Source organism: Schistosoma haematobium, chromosome 3 (genome assembly GCF_000699445.3).
Source record: "Schistosoma haematobium chromosome 3, whole genome shotgun sequence".
Lineage (NCBI taxonomy): Eukaryota > Metazoa > Platyhelminthes > Trematoda > Strigeidida > Schistosomatidae > Schistosoma > Schistosoma haematobium.
This window is the reverse complement of record NC_067198.1, coordinates 8,343,404-8,364,921: the sequence shown is the minus strand read 5'-3', so window position 1 is coordinate 8,364,921 and position 21,518 is coordinate 8,343,404. Positions and strand designations below refer to the sequence as shown.

The window sequence follows — 21,518 nt, the reverse complement described above, 5'->3', positions numbered from 1 at the left end:
CAAAGTTAGAAGATTAATTGAAAATTATAAGGGAAAATATATTCGTACTTCTAATACACAGTGTACAAATGAATATGGTTCCATAAGCTATCATGGATTTATTTTGAAAATAAACTAGTCAATTTTCCGTAAATTACATAAGGATTATAACGACTGTACAGTTATGATTTGGTACTCTGTTCTAACATGTGGATTATCGACGTTTTCCAATTTATTTGTTTTCACATCAGTAAGAATTTAGTTGAGTGTATTATGTACATTGTTTAGTATGATGGAGGCTTTAGTCACAAATTGATATTAACTAATTATCAATTGAAAACCATTGACCAGTGACACAGTTTTTTCGCTAGAGTACGGAACTCATGGACAGCTGCTCCTGTCGAGATGTCGAATGAGTGAACATCTATCAGCTTGGTTTATAAATGGCCAGATAATACAATATGCAGTTCTATCTTGGCACATCTTATCGATAGCGGTTATACTGTAGATAAATCGTAAGCATTTCGAGTGATCTATCGTATAGCTCCATCATTTCACAACGGAGTCCGATCCCTCCTCCTACATGTCGCCGAAGCCATAGGAATTAGTACATATAACCCCAGGTTATGTGTACAGAAGAAATTCGTAACCCCCGTATCCCTTTTATGGCCAGTTATAACTTAACAAACGACCTATTTTATTATTATTTATTTGAAGGGGTTTCGTGGAGATTTTTTTGGAAATTTCAATAGTTGGAATCATGAGTCAGTTGAAGCTAGGCCACCATGGAAAACCTGGAAGCACTGGACGGCCGTTTCGTCCTATCGTGGGACTCCTCGGCAGTGCGCATTCACGACCTCGCCCCCTGGGAGATTTACCCACGTTTGACCTTCTATTTCCAATGTTTAACTATTGATAAGACTTATCGTATTTTATTATTCTTACTACTATCAGTACACCTGTCTCCCTACTATTTTTACGTATTATGTGTGGTGACCTATTCTATTTCATTATGATTGGTTTAACATTTTCGCATAACTACTCATGTATATTAGAGTAAAGCCTGATGACGATCTAATTGAAAACAATTGTTCGCCTATATGTGTTGTTCTAATATAATTATTTGTCGCAAATTACTACTTTTATAACAACACTACAGAGGGTAAATTATATATCAATCCAATAACAAATTTCAATAATATATTTAGAGGAAGAGTAACACACAGTTACATTAAACAGTATTCAGATTCTCTAACTGTGAGTTTTCCATTCCTGAAACCATCCAGGTGCACGCTCATTCATAATTTTATGTAAATCACTACTAATCCTCTCCATATAATGCATATCATTACACACATCATCATGTAAATTGCTAAACAAAGTCCGATGTAAGGCAGTATTTTACAAATAAACCCTAGTAAAACATTAAGAACAGTTAGTAAACACTCTCTCCTCCAATGTTAAATATGTATTTAAAACGGGTCCAAGGATTAATCTGAATCCAATTTGCATTATTATTAGTAGTAGTTTGAGTTATCCCGTAGTTGATATTCAGAATTGAATTTCGATCAGCCTTCTCTAACATACTGCCTCCTGTTAGAAGTGTCTCGACATTTCAACTCTATCACGAGATTTATAGAGTTGATGAATTTTGGCTAAAACTGGAATACAATATATGCGTTTTGTTCTAACTGGAACTCCTCAGCTTGACATACCTCAGTCTCAGTGTAGAGGTCCCCAATGGGATTCGTCTCAAATTCCCAACTTAAACTTCCACTAATAAACCTAGAGTCATTGAAAAAATATTCCAAGGATTTTTCTCTTAAAAAATATAAATAAGAATTTATTACTTACGGTTGTAAGAATTCTGATGATGCAGCATAGTTAATCTGACGTAAAGTGATGTATTCAGATGGATTTGAAGATTCCATGTTTGCACAATAAATCTACAAAATATGGAGAAAAACATTGAATTTCAATAAATTTCAGTAAAAGACTATGAAATTCTGTTATTAAAATTCAACCGTTGATGGTCTTCACTAGTTCAGTTGTTTTTTTTTTTTTAATACATTTTCTGCATTGATATTCACTATTTCAACTGTATGAAATAGCAATCAGTCAGTCTATATTGCGAATACACATTTATACTAGTAAAATCACTAGTATGGTTTTAATTGTTTGATTTATTAAAAAATAAGTTCTCGGTTGTAAATTGAATTTATATATACGTCAATGAAATATAGCTTTAATATATAATGTGAATTAAGGCTATTTACTCAGGATGTACGTATGGCAACAGAGACTGATCAACAGGAGTCATGAATATCAGCAACGAGAAATTGCAGACTTTTGAACGAGTTACTGATTATCTGGACTTAATAAATCACTAGATCACACAAAGGAGGTTTGTTGCTAAAACCACTATTTTCAAGCCTCTATGTGAAAATCAACACTAAGATCAAAGCTGAAATCGTTACAAACCGATGTTAGTGGGTGATTCATTATGAAGTAGGGAGTACTAAATATTTCTTTCTTCTTAACCCGTAACTCTTCAACGACATAAAGCCATGACAACATTAGGGACCAGCCTAAGACCTTTAAATTTCTTTGTAAGAGGATAAATATTGATACACTGAGTCGGAATTCAATCAATTTGTGATATTTTGCAAAAATCGTCCACCATTATTGGCAACATTTGTCTCGCAGTTGAACTTTATTGGTCATAATTTCTTACTTAAACTTCGAAAAATTTTTCGAAGCTAATCATTGGTCGTAAATGGGGATTTATTCTTTTTTTTAGACTAACTCCTCAAATACTCACCATCTGTGATTCTTGCGAATTTTATCGATTCGAGATAATTTCCGTAATGAAAATAAATTATGCATAATACATTAAACAACATGTGTGAGATACACTTATAAGAAAAGTATACTTAGTTATATGACCTTGACAAATAGTTGGAGTCATGTTTACTGGGTGTTCTCTGAAATTTGGCTACAACTGTTTGCCAATAGATCAAATCGTTTACCGGTTTCGATCATTTCTAGTTGTCCCCATATCTCATATATTTATATTTAGTACTGAGTAAATGTAAGCAATTTCTCTTCACTGGCTGATCGTCCAGTTCTAATTTTAATAAATGTCCACTTATTAACTTTGTCATAAAAATTTGATTTTGTATAAGCCAATATCACTCAGATACATTTCAAAGCTCTCTAGACAGTCGACTGGATAATATTTCTCGTCTATAGAGTACCAGTTCCCTAAAGATTAGAGGTACACCTGACTGATAAATGTTGACCAGAACGAAACACAGATTCAGAGTTTTCTATGGACTGTTCTAAATTACATTGCATTTCACACAATGAGTGCAAGAAAAGTCGAGTGATGTAGATTGATGGCTACACTGAAACCTGAGGCACCAAAAGACTAGACAAATATGACGTTGGTCACTATTCAGTGACCAGTCAATCATAAACGAATCATATTAGTTTAAATAAATGAAAATAATTCAGTGTTATACCATTATTATACAGAATTTGAGATTCATTATAATCTGTGTGTTAATAGATTTTTAGTCTTAGTCCTAGTAAAGAGTACGATATACATACAGATTGATAAATTAAAGAAGTAAATATTAATCAAACTAAACTTACCAAAACTTATCATTTTAAACATTCAATTAACAATTGAAAAAGTATACTAAAATTAGGTAGGAATCTATACATATTACAAGCAAGCATTGACAATAAGGGAAAGATTCAGCTTACATAAACTAAGGATTGTTCAATTAATAATTGATATGTGCCATCATCAGCTGAAGGATAACGATATTTTAACTCACGACAACTTTTAGGGACATCTGTATTAATAAGAGAAAAAATGAGTACAAAACAGTTTCTTTCTTAAGCTTTCTAAACATTAAATGAGTAAACTCATAAAATTGTAATGTTATTCACCACATTTGTTAGAAGTGATAGATAAATCTTCTTTACGAACTTGTAAACTTTTATTAAGGTAACCTGTGCAAAATTAACTAAATAACTTGATATGAATTAAAAGTAATGGTGTTCGATTTCGCTACCTTTACAAAAACGGAACGTAAATGAACTCATAGATAAATAAGAATGACTCGATGATCTGTGGAGATCAATGCCTTGTTATATATATTTTATGAGTTTAACAACGGATGCCATATAACCTCCAGTGTAAAATATTATTGAGATAATACAGTTAATTCGAAATGTATCTGTTGTTAATATGTCCCTAAATGAGTAGAAGAGTTAAACATTAATAAAATCTGACATATCTCACATTGACAATTCCGTTTTAGCATCAAACTTTACACACTATTATTATGTTTTCTTTGTTGATCATGATTTTTGTGACTATTCAATATATTTAGTAAATTAATGTCTCTCGAGACAAAACAATGATTAATTCCCATTAGAGATAGAATAAGTTGTGTGTTTTGAACAGTAATAAAAATCCTTTTTATTAAAATTGAGTATTGGTAAGAAATGGGATATAGGATGTACGTTTCATTCTATTTGGAACTCTTTAAGTAGTGATACCTTCATTTCGGTGCTGATGTTATGCATATGTCAGTAAATACCGATCAACGGAAAGACTCAAACCCTTACAAATAATGAAGATGATCTGTTTAAAGCCATTTTTTGACTATTTACACAAATTAAATTGTTCTATCACCTATAGGTTTACATGCATCCAATATGATGTGAAAATTTTAACATTTCGTGTCTAGAAACTCAAGCTCTGCTTTGTGTTTGATTGCTTGATGTGTGATTGCATAATTCATAGGTCATTAATGTAATTTTACTAGAATGGTAATTTTGTAAGGATTGAACAGTTCTTAAACAGTTTCTCTTACGGATCAAATTTAACTGAGACAAACAATGAACACTATAGAAAGTTGGTCTACGGTTTTGTCTAAGAATCTATCGCAGCCCTCCTGCAATCAATTTCGATTATTTTTAATTTTTGTTAAGCCCTTTTACTAACTTAACAGACAATTTTATTTGAGCAATAACAACTCATGTATTTCTTTGTACTATTATGATCACTATCTTGTCCGTACAAACGTGTACGCTTGATCACATGACAGCCTATGCATATATCTCTCAAGCTTAAATGTTTATAGCTTAAATATCGCTCGATGAGCCATTCTCTTCTCTCTCTATATATATACTCGAATTCTATTATTAGCCTTTCCCTTACTGTGCCCTTATTCGATCTGACCATAAATTCGGCTCTGCATTTGCTCGCATACACCTATTCGCCTCTCTGATTTAAACTCGCTCGGCGTGCTTATAGCTTTGTAATCTGTGCTATCCGCTGATAAATTGTAGTCGCCGCTTCTTATTGATTTCTGATATCGAACACCGTTGAAGTTTATATAATAACGGTTATCAAGGTGATTGACTAGCGAAGCTAAGCTACTACAAATCCTTTGTTTCAAGCCTGAAGATTCTGGGCTCTCCCTATGACAATATTAATGACGAGCATTGTTGTGAAGCTCCAAACTATGACAAAATAACTATCCAAACACTCTCTGGTTTTTGATTCTTATCTAACCAGAATCAATTCGTGTTATCAATTATCTTCAAAGTAGATTTAAGTTTCTTAGTTTATCAATATCAACTATAAATATTCAAATTATCTGTACACATACCTGCACATAAATTTGGACATACACCACGATTACTGGGTTTCAGATTCGCTGGACATAAAGTCTCTGAATATTCATTACCTAAATCATCTACACATTTTACTTGACGAGATCTCATTCTTGATTCACAAGTATCTGGACACTAAGATTAAAAAATGAAACAAAATAAAGAGAGGAAAAATGATTAGCTTTAAAAATGTTGTAAGTTAGACGAACTTGGTAAAGTTTGATTATTTTAGCTAACTGATTGAAAAAAGACGGTGGTAAAAGTATAGATAGGGACGAGCTTAAAAAGAATTCCAACTGGTTTCTAGCCAACAAGAAAACAGCTTTTGTAAATAGATAGTTTGCCAAAAAGGAAACGATAAAACTGGACGGAGTAAACCGATTTTACGTAATTAGTAATCCCATCAGTGTTTTCTGCAAGTTACTCTACCTGTAAACCAAAGCAACAACGATAATGTAAACTCATTCTTACGGATGTAGATTGTCTATATTGTCGAACCTATATAAGCACTCGATCAGGTTTGTGGGTCTTTATACTGTTCCTTATTAAAGTTAGATATTTAGGGAAAAATTAAGTATTGATGGTTTAGGTTTTCATCCCGTAATGACATCAGCTATAGTGTAAAAATGCTCGGTAGCCATATGAATGAACGAGAGTTAGGGTTTGTTTCAAGATTAAGGGTTTAGGATTTAATGGTTTTGACTTGCCTGTTATATACAATCTACAACGACACTAACATTTTTACTCTGTTGTTACAAACCGTAATGTTTTCCTATTATTTTGAACGTTTTGAGATCATAAAAATATTTCTATCACTCGTTGAACATGATACTTAAATTGAGCTCAAAAGATCTTTTCTAATTGGCTTGTTCGTTTATCATACTTTTACCTGTTCTGTTATTCCCTAATTGAAACGGAATTGTAACTACAAATTTTTTAAATTGCTTCGTATTTATAAGTAAATTCTATTTCCAAGTTAACATCATGTTTGCGTATATGATACTTTTAATGTTTCATGACAGTCAATAACGATATCTTTGTTTAAGTGCTATGAACATTGTAGCAATTACTTATCATATTTACATAGACATATGAACTGTGAGGACTAGAGCAGTAGTAGAATTGTATTCATATACCTAGTTAGCAATTCAACCAGACAAATATTACAATCAGTTATAAGTAACTAAAAGATAAATATATATTTAGAAATTTAGTGAGTCTTATTAGGTTAAATAAAAATATTGTGTAGTTTGCAAGGAACTATTAATTAGTACCATTTTCCTATGACGCAATACCTTTATTTAGACCAAGTCAACATAAAACAATTAAGTACTACATAGAAGAGTTGATTTTCTGACTTACTAAACTCCAAGATCCTGTACTCCATTCAAATCGTTTGCATTTGAACAATTCACAAATGGTCCAGTTCAATGGTTTTTCTAAATGATTACAAACCGCATCATGAACTGGACCACGTCTTGGACTGATACATTTGATTATTCTTTCACGTTTGGTCAATTCGCATCCCGTTATATTGCACTGAAAGATAGAAAAAATGATTTGAAGATCATATGAGATCAACACGGAACTTCTTAAAAGTCAGAAAAGTTATTAGTAATTTTCAGTTGTAAAACTAAAGGTTTTCACACTTCAACTTCAGCAAGTATATTTCAAGTGCTTACTAAATTAAAAGACTTTTTGGTCAGACGATTCGTTATCTATGCTTCTGATGGACGGATTATTTTCACGTAAATCATATTATCTCACCTATTTTTCTAAGGGCTAATGGGAGAGTTTCAAACGACTCACGCAGAGTAATCAACCAATTTATCGAAGGATAAATCGGTTTCAGCCTATGCATTTATTCATAAAAGTTAATAACTATCAAAAAGCCATCATTGAAAGTGATGGTTACCGTATAAATTATGTTTCGACGACATTTTCTAATGAAATGATAAAGAATACGCTTGTCAATTTATCCAGAATGACGTTAGATGATCAAAATTCAAGAACAGGACTTTAGAAGTTTAGTAGTTCTAATATGGGTCTATCATTTGTTGAATAATTTCGGATTTATTTTACACATCAGTATGCCATGTGAGGTAAAAACAAGCAATAATTCAAATACATCATACCGAAAAATGCAAAATTATTCATCACGGCAGTATAACAGTGAAGAGTGACCGTTATTTATGATCAATATACTGAGAAATTCTGAATTTATTTTTGATCGATGCAAAAATTAGTTTTAGATCAAATTTAAAGGCGATTTAAGTAAATATCCTTCCATAGAATATGTTTTATTTTAATATTAACATTTTCTAGCCTACTAATAAAACTCCACCTGGAGCCCCTCTGAGACTACTGCCGGTCCCAAGCCCGGATAAAGGAGGAGGGTTGGACATGCGGTTAGCAGCCCCATCCAGTAGAAAACTAACTCGATAAAAAAACGCTAACCAGAAAAAGTAATTCAAACCATTTAAACTCTGCCCTGGGAGTTACAAGTTCTTCATTCAGAAGAGTCATGACATCTCACATTGAAAGCCGAGTTCCTCCGGAATTCACGAGGCTGATACTCCTTCTGACAACCATAGTAGCCATTAATGTAGGTACATAGAATGCTTGTACAATTTGGGAGACCGGGAGGCTTATCCAAATTGCTGGAGCTTACTAATAAATATCTAGTGATCTGTTATATTCAGTTACTATGGCCAACTACAATCATTCATATGAAATCTTCATAGTGAACAAGTTTCATTGATGAACTATATTAATAATAAACATGTATTCACTAATAATTATCTTTGAGATAAATATCATTGGTGATAGTGACTAATAACTGATCAGTATTGTAAGAATTTATTTGCATTAGAAACTTAGATAATTGAATTGAGATCATGTGGTGCTACAATAATATATTATTCTCGACAACGAAATATTCTGTGTTTTATCTCGGATGTGTTCGTGGTTAATAGCTGCCGCGTAGTCTCGAAATAGAATGAAACAAATGTCAATTGGTTCTTCATTTCCAATGGTTGTCTTACTTAAGTTAGTTAATTATATTTACTACCTTCAAACCACAAATCTTAATTATATGAAAAGTGTTATTAGATATCACTTGACAAATGATTATTGTATACAGATTCATGAAATTAGATAGGATAAATATTTCTTATACGAGACTTCTTCTTAAGTAAACAACTATGATAACGGATTCCCAAAAATCTCACTACTCATAATGTACACTTACAAGTCAATTGTTTTGAGTTTTAATATGAAAGACATATTTTGATGATCATAATTCGTTGCTGAAGAAGTTGCTTTCTCTAGTTGCCTAAACTCTGTTGGTTTATTTATAAAAAAGAACAAACCAGTTTGTCTAAGCGATTCAAATTTTAGTGTTTTGTATTACCGGATTATTTGAAGAACGAAGTGTTAAATATATCGTGACCCACTATATTGGTAGAACCTGTTGTACTATATTTAGTAAGTAGTATAATCAGTACTTAATCACTGAGTTCTCATAAATTAACAATAAGAAATATGAATATCCATTCAAAAATATGTCATGTAATTTTCTGACAATTAGTATTTGTTCGATTTATACCAGTGAAATGTGTTAGTCTATTGTCAATAAAGGGTTCTCGTTTTTGAATTAACACATTTGAAAATAGACATGAAACTAAAAAAAATTTCACATGTTTATAAAGTCGTAGAAAAATAAAAATTATGGCCAGAATTATTATAGAGAATAGCTTCGGATGATTTTTATTATTTAGATTTTTTAAATATTCATGTCCACCTTACATTTTTGATATGATCACTGGCGTATGTGAGGGAATTCAACAATCAAGCAATATTCTTATTCTACAGCTGAATGTTAGTTCTATAGTTTAGTCAATCTCGGACGCTAAACTAAATAATATGCAAACACATGGTGCTTGAATAAAGAGCTCAAAACTCAAACATGTTTAAATTTTACTCAACTAATGATCTTGTTAGTTTGTAGCTTACATCAACTATTGGTCTCAGTTAGACGATCATTGGAAAGGAGGGATTACTAAAAAGTTGATTTATTCTAGCATAGAACTCCTCAACAGTACACATCCACGGCACAATAAGGGATTGGAACTAGGGCTTTTGGGTCGCGTGGAGAACACTTAACTGTTAGAACCACTGGGTTGGCTTTCAGTAGTCCAATACCATATTTAATGAACCAATGTCACTGGTGGAAAGTGTTACATACGTGATGTTTCCGAACTCTCACAGTCGGGATTTTTTACTAGAACATGAGGTACATTTTTGAATTAAGTCACTAGTATGCTAGCTATTATATTTGAATATTAGTCTATTTTCAGTGCTTGAAATATTGCAATTAGACCAGTATAGGGTTGAATAAAGACAGTTTATTTAGCATCCCCTACACATTGAAATAAAGAAATAAATGAGAATAAGGTATCAATTGAAACCAAAAGTTGGTAAAAAGTAATCAAATAGTTTCAGATTTCTGTTTAGCTGAATGTATGTTTAGGTCTGACATACCTCAGATGATGTAACGGGCCACCAGAATACTTCTAATCCTGTACATGGACGCGTTCTGCATGAAACTTTATCAATAGGACGTGGACTTAGACATTTGCGTCTTGTTGTGGCACTCTTTTTTATAGTCTGTATGGCATATTGAAGTGAATTTACATGAGATGTCTCTGTGTTGTAATAAAATACTTGTTTATCATCTGTTGTCTCAACATTAATTACAGTCCCATTTGAAGATCGGCAAACAACTTGACGTGATCGTACTCCCATGCCACAATTTACTGAACACTGAAATAAAAGTGTTTATATACTACTAGTACAAATGTTAATGAGGGATTATAAAAAATTCTAATTCTAAAATATTAATGAACAGTTGAACTCATGAGTAGATCTAATTTATGGAAACAGTTTTGAGATAAATTGTATGAGGAATAACTTTATTCTTACTTAGTAGCTTGTGAATAACTAGGTTTCACCAGTGAAAGTAAACCATGCTACTGCCTCAGCGTAAAAATAAGATTTTTAATACTCCGTATCAGCTAACGAATATCTATCAGTAATACTCAGACTTTACTGTAAAACACAAAGGAAAATAAAACTTGTGCGGTGTTTTTATATAAATATTATCGTGTTCACAGTTAATTCCTCACGTTAAGGCTAACAAAGCAGTGACACAGGAACCAGTCCATTTTCATTTCAGTCCTATCTTTCTCTTGATACCTTATAGTTGTAGTTAATTTACAGAATGACTTCATAAAGCTACTTCGCTGTTTTGTGTATACATGAAAAATGGGTCATTGAAATAGCTTTATTCAGGAGGAAGGATTTTTGAATACATGAAAAACTGTTAAGATATCTATACTTCACAAGAATGTCTACTACACAATGAATTACTTATATCATCAACTGTGTAAAAGTAAACTATGAGCAAACGAAAATCAAATAACTCTTTATTAACTGACGCTTTAAACATAATTTTTGACTCCAATATATTTGGATTTATGTAATATCATCTCTTTTTTCAATCACACAAATGAATGATTCCTATCAATTCAGTGTATTGTGAATACGCTATTTACTCAAAAGTACACATTCTGTATTATGATCCGAATCGACAGTATAGTACACTTCAAAAATACAGTCAATACTCGGTAATCAGTGTAAGTCTATTTATCAAAGTGTGAAGTGACGATTTATATATAAAGGTTAAATATTGTACTTGGATATCTAAATACAAGTAGATCCACTGTAGTTTCAGAATTACAATCTGACAGTTTTAAATTCACTGCATAAACTAATGCATCTCAGCTGAGTTACATAACTAAGTGAATCAGAATACACAATTGACAGTGAGTAATTTTCAATGTAATTGAATGATTGTTAGTTAAGTTTTTTTTTAAAGAACTGAACTTACTTTTGACCATTCACTTTTATACCAATAAGGACAACTTAGGTTTATTAAACATGGTCTTTCTAATATTGGTTTGGCACCGGCATTTCGACAACGCTCATGATCAACATCCATTACATTTGCTGAACGTGATCGACGAATTAAAGAAGAATCAAGATGATTTATCGATGGACGTAATGAACTATCATCTTCCGACTTTTGTAAATGATTATTTATTTGTTGTGAAGAGGCCAATTCAATGATACATCTAATTTTTCGATGTTGTATTCCGTACTCACACTCACCTATACACTGTAATAAAAAGCATGATAAAATGCGTGTCATTCATTATTGACAAAATCGTCCTGAAAATCAACGGCAGGATCAACCAAAATTTTATTAATAATTATCTAAACCTCATCCCCATTGAACAAGTAAGTGGTTATTCGGTAGCTCAGTGGATAGTGCGCTGGTGTTTGAAGCAAAGTGCAATGGGTTCTAGTCCTGATGTGAGCTTAAAAACTAGGATCTAAGTACGTCCAGCTGTCAAGTTCCACATAAGACAGTATACTCCTGCTCAACAATTCATCAATTCTTAAAAACATTTTTCTTGCGATCACAAACCCAATAAAGGTTAGACAGCTGTTGGGAAACTGGATGCACTAGACCACCGAGTGGTTCTAGTATGGGACTCCTCAACAGAGCATATCCACGAATCCATAACCAAGAATCAAACACAGGGTCCTCCATCTCTCAGCGAACGCCTAGTCTCTAAACCACTGAACCGGAATCTAGTGGTGTAGAAGTTTAGCTTCAGTCAATCCATGATAATGGGCGACTTCCTTCTAACTTGGATCAACTCTTGATTTCAATGGAATTCAATCATCTCCACAATCTCATGCTGAAAATATTTTTAGTTTAAATCTCAGTATACATAATTAAAAATAATGGTTGAATATAATTATATTGAAGTCAAGTTGATTCTAGCTCAATGAATACTTATTGAGCAAAAGTATATTTTTTTCTCTGTATACGATCTATTTTAGTTTTCATAAATCAGAGGATTAATACAGAGGAAATAGATGAAATCGCTAAGTATTCTGGTCGAAATACTTTATTGATCCTACTTTGGAAAGTGGAGGCATGTAAAGTTCACTGTCGTATGGCAATATACCAAAGATAAACATATTGAGTATAATCGAATTACTGAATGAATTACTTTGAGTTCGAACTAAAGTTTTGCTAAAAGAGTAATGATTTAATCAACAAAGTTTCAATAGAGCACTGACTGAAATGTCTGTGACAAATGTCACCTATTTCTAGTCTTAATCTATTCGACGTACTATTTTGTCTAGAATAAGAGCAGATTAAAAAAGTAAAATATTTAACTAGTTCATAAATGTTGACGTTATGAATTTGTTACATATAAAAGTGTCGGGTTCCTACTCAAAGAATTTAGTAATCAGAACTCTTGAATATCAAAGCTGCAGGTAGTTCATTCCTAACTTGTCAGCATTTAAACTTTGAACACTTAAGTGATCATCACTTTGTCCTGTTTACAGATTAACAAAGTTTTTAAACTGGCTATACCTAATGCTAAATGGTAAGTACCGTGTGATATCATTATGGACTGGTTAATCAGATAGTTCATATTCACTTCATGAAATGAAGTCCTATTGATGTGACTGAACGATTAGAACAGTATTACTATGTAAGGATAAAATTTTCATATACTGACAGACGTATTCTTTGTTGATGTTTCAATTTTTTGCTCTTAACACTCACAATAACTGAAGGTTTTGTTTTGAACTGAAGAATGTGTTGAAGCTAATTATTCCCTCTCTTCTAAATTGGAACAGTGAGATTTTAGAAAACATCTATTCAATTAATTATTGTAATGTAAACTTACTTCTTGCCATTCTTCAGCATGCCATATAGGACACGGAGCTTCAAGACACGTTTCTTGTTCCGTTGGCACAGGCAATAATGCATTATAACATATTTGTGAATCAACTACTTCAATATTGGATCGACTCGCCGTAAATATAGAAGTATATGATACTGAATGACGTTTATGTAGATTCGCATTTTGTGTTTCGACTACACACATAACGTTTCTTTGTCTAACACCTAGCCCACAAGAACTGGAGCACTGAAATGTAGTAGAAAGTAAGCACCAATAAAAGTGGATGAATATCGTATGTCAATGTCAAATAATCTAAAATTGTCAATAGAAGAGCTAAGATATGAGCTACATTCAGCAACTATCAATGAAGTAACTCAATTATCCTAAAGTAACTTATACACTGATGTTAAAGGCGGTTGACAAGATGTTACGGGCTGAGATTTTATGCAACTCGTTACTTGTCTTCACTCTTGGGGGAACCTCTCATGGGATTCGAACCCGTGTGATTGGGAATCAAAGATGTTGCCAATGAGATATTAAGTCTCATTTATGCGTTTGACACTATTTGAAATGGGTTAATCCAAGTTGTTACAGTGATAAAATTTACACTCGATCTATGAAAATCCGAATGTTTTTGATGTAAACATGCAATTATTTAATGAACATGAACTATCGTATGAGATAAATTTAATGAATGGTATCAACTGTTATATGATTCATCATAAAACAACTTGCAAATCTTTATACAGAAAGTATTGGGGTAAATTCCTAAATCTGCAGTAATATTTAGAATAAATGTATTTAAACCTTCTTTAGAAACTTACAAGAATTTGACCAAATAATCTCTATGATAACTCTTTTAGTCTTTTAATATTAGGCTTTCTTATGGATCTATTCATTTCAATATTCTAGTTTGTATTTAAAATATTTTGACAAGCAAATCTATAGTCAAATAATTTAAAATATTTTACAAAAATTCAGTACAATCTAAAAAAGAATTTTTTTTACCACTTTATACTACTTAAAATGTTATCCGATGCCTACTAAACAATAAGCTCAATCAGATTAAAACTTACTGTGACACGTTTTCGTCAATTATTGATTTTTGATCTAAAATGTCCTTAGGTATTTTAACTTTTGTGAAGAGTATTATGTATTTATGTAATTTAATCTTTATCTTATCAGTTGATTTGTGAATTTATTTTAACATGGTAAAGAACTTCTTGTTAGGAGAATAATATATATACATTTCAGAAGTTGAATAATACAATAGGACCTGTAATTTATGTTTATACAGTAATCACTAATTTGACGGTGAACTATTGTCTAGTACTTGACACCAGTTTATATAACTGAGTAGTCGGTTTATTTATCAGAACATTAAATCCACTAAAGTAGTATGGTACATGTTGATAAATTTACTATTATGTTTTAGAAACATAGATTTAACATCAAAGAATGAGTTTTTATTTTAATATTTCGCTTTATTTTACTGAACTCATTTTCTCTCTATTATCTTCACAAACACTACTATAGTGTACTATGATATATATATATATATATATATATATTCAGTAGTTTGATTTGCTTATTTCTACATCTTTAAGAATTCATACCAACGTTTCGGGTGTTCTTAATTTTGTCAGTTATCTATAGTTTAATTAACTTAAATGGATCGAGATAGTCCACCTGAATATTCCTTTCCAATTTAAAACTATGAAAAATAAACGACTTAAAGTCGGCATAAAATGATTTAGAGAATCATTCAAGTTAGGCAAAATAACAAATGTATACTAACTGCACTCCATGATGTTGTTCTCCAAGCTGGTACACGCAAATCACATGGAGCTTCATTGCAAGTCAGCACAACAGGCTCGTTTATATTGTCAACTTTTATAGGTATCATCTCTTGATCATTATTTATCCGTCGTTCAACAGTTTCCACAAATATAGTATCGTTTGTTTTATCAGTAAATAAACGTGGCATATACTGAAGATTTTGCAAACACTTATCATTGTCAACAATATGTATTCCTTGTAAAACAACATTTTTTTCATTAGAGCTTGTATCCAAATCATCTTTTAATATAACACTTTCACATGATATTCGAGTTTGTTTCACTCCGCTTCCGCAATTTACAGAACACTAAAGAAGCAGACGTAAAAGGAACCAAAATATGTGTTATATTTAAAAAAGTAGATAAAACATAAAGATTGAGGGGAATCTTAAGGACATTTATCGATCGAAATCTTGTGAAACTAATAATTTCAGGTTAACATAGTTTATAGATTGATTAATAAATGTCAATAGTGTATTAAATTAAAGTGATTTTGACAAACATTAGGCAGTTAAATGTAATCGATGGGAAATCTAGGGCTTTGATTTTATTCTAATCGGCACACGTTATAAAGGCGTATCCTTAATCTCGAGGGAACTGATTAGCATTGTGAGACTCGAGACTATATCACCTAGCCTCACGGACTAAAGCTTATATGACATTTTGGGGCGACGATTATTCTCTTGTAGGATGAAGATATATATATGGATGATTATTCACTGAGTATTGATAAATGTCATGTCTGTTTACTTCTCTGGTGCTGGTTAAATCCCTCCGATCAAGAAATAAATATGATTACTAGTCAAAGTGACTGAAGATCGAGTACACTATGTTGAAATTTTTTGATTGTGAGAAGACTAGATAAGAGGATGACATTAATTAGGCCAGTGTTTTGTTATGAATTTCGGCCAGGTTGACAGGTGTGAACATTTTTCAGTGTGACATTTTCAGGTCAATATTTCCTTGTATCAATGCAGTATAAACTCTGCTCTATATGACAAATATGACCTATTACTCAATGCGGCAATTATGTTCCTTTTACCACTACAGATGAATGAACTCAACAAAGTTGATACTAACATAGCGGAGATGTCTCTTTCAGATATAGCAGATGGCAATGTGCATAAAACAGTGGTGAGGCAGATATAACAATCGACTTATCAGTTAAAACACGTTAAACTGGGGATTAATATATACGCGTACTACCTATATGAAAATCTTTTAATTAAATTTAGATCCTAATAAACGGAAAATAACTGCGTATTTAATTATAATCTTTCTAGGGTATCTGTTCTCCCTGAGAGTATAACACAAGGTGTTCAGCTCTTCTTCAACTATGTCCATAGAACATACTGTGTGTATTCCGTAACTAAGAGTTTTAATTACTGCCCTGTCCGGGTATTTTTTCTGTTTAACTTCCTTTTTAATAATTCATCCGCTTTCTTAGTCAAAAGAACGTCCAAAAAGGCTACTCTACCATCACTCTCTTTTTCAGATGGAAATAGAATGGCTAGATGTACTTCATTAAACTGCCTAAGAACCTCTTACTGTGATGTGTTATCTTTACGGAGGATGAACGTATCATCCATATATCGATAGTAAAATGTGAATTTTTGAATAATCTTTCTGAGTGGACCATTTTCTAGTTTGGCTCGAAAAAATGTCAGCTAGCATAGGGCTCAATGGTGAACCCTTTGCAACACCATCCGTTTGTCTATAGATTTCTCCGTTGAACTTGAATTTCATATTCATTCTGCATTTCAGTAAGAACTCTTTTACGACCTTGATAAGAACTGTAGTTTCGATTTCTTTTTCACTCAGCTGTTCACATATATGTACTACTGTCTCTATGAGTGGAACATTTGTGAGTAATGAAGTTACATCTTAAATTTTCACTTAACAAGTTAACATTCCATTCGAGTTATATCAACATTAGCATTTTATTCTATTTTGTTTGGCAATCCTAAATTCACATGGTTTAACTTTAAACGATGCACTGTGCCCTTAGCATGGCCATTTTTCGGATAAATAATTTGGATATGAAATTGTAGAACCTGAAGAAAATTTATCGAAAAGAATATTCTTTGTTCAAATATTAGTCTTTGAAGATCAGTGACATACAAATTACCAATTCTTGAAAGTTTGGTGAACTTAGCTCATCCCACCCAGATTTTATATTAATTTAAGGTCTTCTGATGAGTAACATCTTTAACACCTGAAGCGTTAGTGATAAATAGATAGTATATCCTCAATATTTAACTCCTTTTACTAACATAGGTATTTTTAATTTGTTGACACATTCTTTAAATGTCCTTTTCTACTATGGTAGTGTAAAGTGTAATATTTTATGGTGAGAAACATTTGTTTCTGATCCTACGCTGATTATAATCAACTGGTTAACTTACGAGGAAAATTCCCAAGTTAGATAGCATATGTCGATTAGCTTGGAATTAGTATTTAAATATTCTTTCCTCATTTAAACAAATGTAAGTTAACTCATTCTGAAAATTATAGATCAGTACAATACGCAGTTATTTTCTGTTTATTAAGATTTATAATATATCAAACTTTATCAATAGTTTACAATTAAATGCTAATTATTTTATGTAAAGGTACCATTTTAGTGTTTATTGTTTTGACAGAATGAGATATACTGTGAAATGTAGAGTTTTTAAAATGATCTAAAATGACATATACTTGTTTGTGTTATGAGATTTTACTAATTAGTGTTATTTAAGTTAATAAATTATAACATTAACGTTGATTTATGAATTCATCATAAGGTGGTAAAACCATGGCTTACATGCTCACACCTTGGTTTATAAAAGCTTAGTTCCTCTTTTTTTACTTGTCATTATCGTCCCATATATAAAAAAATAGCAATTAGTATCCAGGACACTGTAATAACACGTAATTAGAAAGACAACAATAGTAGCAATATCACGGTGTAAGCATCAACGCTGGAGTGCAGGTACATCCTGCCTACGAGTCTCAAATAGGAACAAAAACGCACGTTCTGGATTCCGCTGTTATCTACTACCTAATTTTAATAAAAAATGTTAACATAGTTTGATAATTTGTTACAGCTTTGACTGACTCAATATCAATTTATCCCATACCTACTTTATGTACTTTCCCAAGTAAATTGATGATTTTGTTCATTCTAGTACTTTAAATTAACCATAAGTTAGTAGTATATTATTAACTCTATCATAACAATTATGTTATAACTGTAATTTATCTAGATGCTCTACATGTAATTAGACAAGACTTTATAAACTGCAGACATTGAGATCATAATTTGTTTCTTGAAGCTTGTATTCCAAGAATCCAGAAAAGGTTAATTACTGTTCTATGTACTCATATCCACTGAGCTCGCTTATTGCGGATCGTTATCTTTAGAAGTATTTTATTTTATCCTTAAATTATTTTAACCATCCATCTTTACTTAAAAAGCTTGTCACGTAAGGCTATATCGAGGCAATTCGCACAGGACGCACATACGCCAACAAGAGACTGATCAATTGCAGTCCTAAATAACGATTGGAAGATACAGGTAAAACAACACCAAGTGAATTTAAAGTGCATAGTAGTTGAAAAATAGCTAAATTTGCTTTATTTACCGCTGACAATTGTCCATTTCCCCATCTGTAACATTTTGGTTGAGTACAGGCTTCTCTACCATATGGTTCTTCCACTAGCTCCCCAAGCATACTAGCTTTACGACAAAAATTTAAATCTAATTGTATTCTTTTCATAAAATAACTCGACGTCAATTGATTAGGCATTATATATTTGTTTAGTGAATTATGATAATTATCATTATTATCAATGATACATGAAACATTCCGGTAACGAACACCAATAATTTTATTGATTAAATCTTTTCGATCCGTAATGTTATCAACTAGACGACAATTGGACTTCATCTGTTCATCCAACGGTTCACATTCGGACCATTTAGTTGTAGACCAATTAATATCATTTTGACATTTAGATAAAGAAAAGCATTCATCATATTGTTCAATATATAAATTGTGTTCAAGCGATAGTTGGAAATTGTTATTTTGTTGATAAAGTAGAATGATTTCTTGAGCTGAATGAATAGTGACAGATTGTTTTGGAGCTTTTGAATGGTAAATCATTGATTCACCGTAAGTCATACATTCATTGAGAGGCCAATTTTGCCCAATTTCATCTTGACAGTAAAGAATTCTTTTACGTGTTCCATCTCCACAAGAACTGTTGCACTAAAACAAATAAAAAGTTATTTAGGATAATTGACACTTCAATACAGTGTTTGCTCATGTATTTTAGCCAAAAGCTTTTATAGAAATGTTGTATAATAATAAGCTGAGTTAGAAACTTTGCAAAGCGGCAATGTAGTTAGTCAGTTAGACACAAAGTAGAACATGGCACACGTGTATATTAGTTTGGGCTGTCATGCCCCATTAGCACAGGACGATGAAATTGTCACGATTCATCATTGCACATTTATAAAACCATTCAGTGATATTTCCTTACCAAATATCATGAAGTTAATTAGAAACCAGCCTGAGTTTATGGACAAGCAACTGAACATCAACACTCATATCATAAATTGGCTGTGGAACGAAGACTTCTTATAAACAATAACTAGTATAGGGAGGTAGATTAGCTAAACTCCATTTGTGTAGTAAGAGCGATTGGACTAATATTTTCATAGAAGGGCTTGCTAAGTGGGCAAAAATGTAGACAGTTTTACTAAAAAAATCTAATGATCAAACGACCTAAAGTTTAGTTGGAAAGTTAGTCTGATGAAGTTGTAAACTAAGCTTACTTCTGTCCAATTCGATAAAATCCAATACACAGGATAACATGAACCTTTACATGTAACATAAGCTGGTTTTGGTGGAGCTTTTCCCAAGCCTGCTTTATGGCATACAAGTTCTCCTAGTTGAGCAACTCTCCAAATTCCTTTTGACTTATCTTTTTGTTCAGCAGGTACAATATATTCTTCACACACATACTCGACAGCTTCATGACCTTCATTACATCGTGCTGAACAGCTACTAGTATAAAAGTTATGAATACCATTTGATGTTTTTCCTGTTAGAACTGGTTTAGCTGACCATCGTACACCACAATAGTCGGAACAACGTCTGAAAACTGATGGAGGCTTTGGCATAGAGGCGCATAGATAATCAGCTACTGGTCGCAATAGATCAAACTGTGAAAATTGACTTTGCTCAGTATCTTTCGGAACTAATGGATAACATTCTGCAGGTGTTGTGACGTTTCCTGTGGAAGCAAAAAATTGTGTTATTTGTGATGTGAACTTGTGAATAAAATAGTTTTTCAGGCAAATACTTTTGGTGCTTAGTTTCTGTACAGCACACACAGTGAACGGCCAGACTCAACAATTCTTAGAAAAGTAATCTAAAACTCAGTGTAGTAACGTAGATTAAAACGGGAATATTGTGGTGTTTACTACTTAAGCCTGTCAATATAAGTATTATTTAACACCAGTCGGAAGTGGAAGCCCTGTCAGCAGAAGGCTAAGAAGATCAAGTTGAAGAGAATAGAATGGGAAATGGAAAGGAATTGTAAATAGGAAGAAGGATACAGAATATGAAAGACAAATGATGGAAATTTGCAAATGAAGTATTCAATGTTTAGTTCTCATATTTTATCAAGGCACTCCGTAACTTTGTGATAAAATCGGTTGTTCCAACCTGTGTTCTGGTTCATCACAATATTATAGTTGATGTGAATGGGCGTGACTTACTGAGTGGTCTTCCCTTTCATATAATCCCTCATTAGTCACTGTTCCTTGACTTTCGCAGTTTAACTAAGTACTAGTTTCACTGCTCATCATATGAATTAGAACGAAAGTCGAAGATGGTATGAATCTGATAACCTTCTGCATTTCTGTAACGTATTTTTGTTTGCTTATTGATAACATTCACAAAAGTAACTGATATTATTTAAGTATAATATCACTCAAACTCTTTCAAATGATAAGTGATTATAATTTCGTCATATATTATGTCTTCTGATCGAAAACCAATCTAACGGTGCATACATACCAAGTTGTTAAAAATTGAACCATGGACCTCAAAATTTATTCCTTAACCTGTAGAGCAATGTGTTATGTCATCCAACCTTCCTCACTTTCTATTTCAATCAATCG

The 21,518-nt window shown here is 32.2% G+C and overlaps 1 protein-coding gene across 1 annotated transcript in view; it reads right to left on the bottom strand.

Annotated features, from left to right (window-relative positions):
* ADAMTS9 (A disintegrin and metalloproteinase with thrombospondin motifs 9) overlaps window positions 1-21,518 on the bottom strand; it is a gene marked incomplete at its 3' end in the record, with an annotated part of 107,185 nt that overhangs the window by 13,335 nt on the left and 72,332 nt on the right. Inside the window, exons 20-29 of the mRNA XM_035734055.2 lie at window positions 20,166-20,626; window positions 18,970-19,596; window positions 15,307-15,654; window positions 13,512-13,754; window positions 11,627-11,914; window positions 10,219-10,500; window positions 7,039-7,215; window positions 5,673-5,811; window positions 3,751-3,842; window positions 1,834-1,925 (exon numbers count right to left, since the gene is read on the bottom strand). Coding sequence (XP_035590096.2) covers window positions 1,834-1,925; window positions 3,751-3,842; window positions 5,673-5,811; window positions 7,039-7,215; window positions 10,219-10,500; window positions 11,627-11,914; window positions 13,512-13,754; window positions 15,307-15,654; window positions 18,970-19,596; window positions 20,166-20,626 — 2,749 coding nt within the window. The remainder of the gene's footprint in view (window positions 1-1,833; window positions 1,926-3,750; window positions 3,843-5,672; window positions 5,812-7,038; window positions 7,216-10,218; window positions 10,501-11,626; window positions 11,915-13,511; window positions 13,755-15,306; window positions 15,655-18,969; window positions 19,597-20,165; window positions 20,627-21,518) is intronic.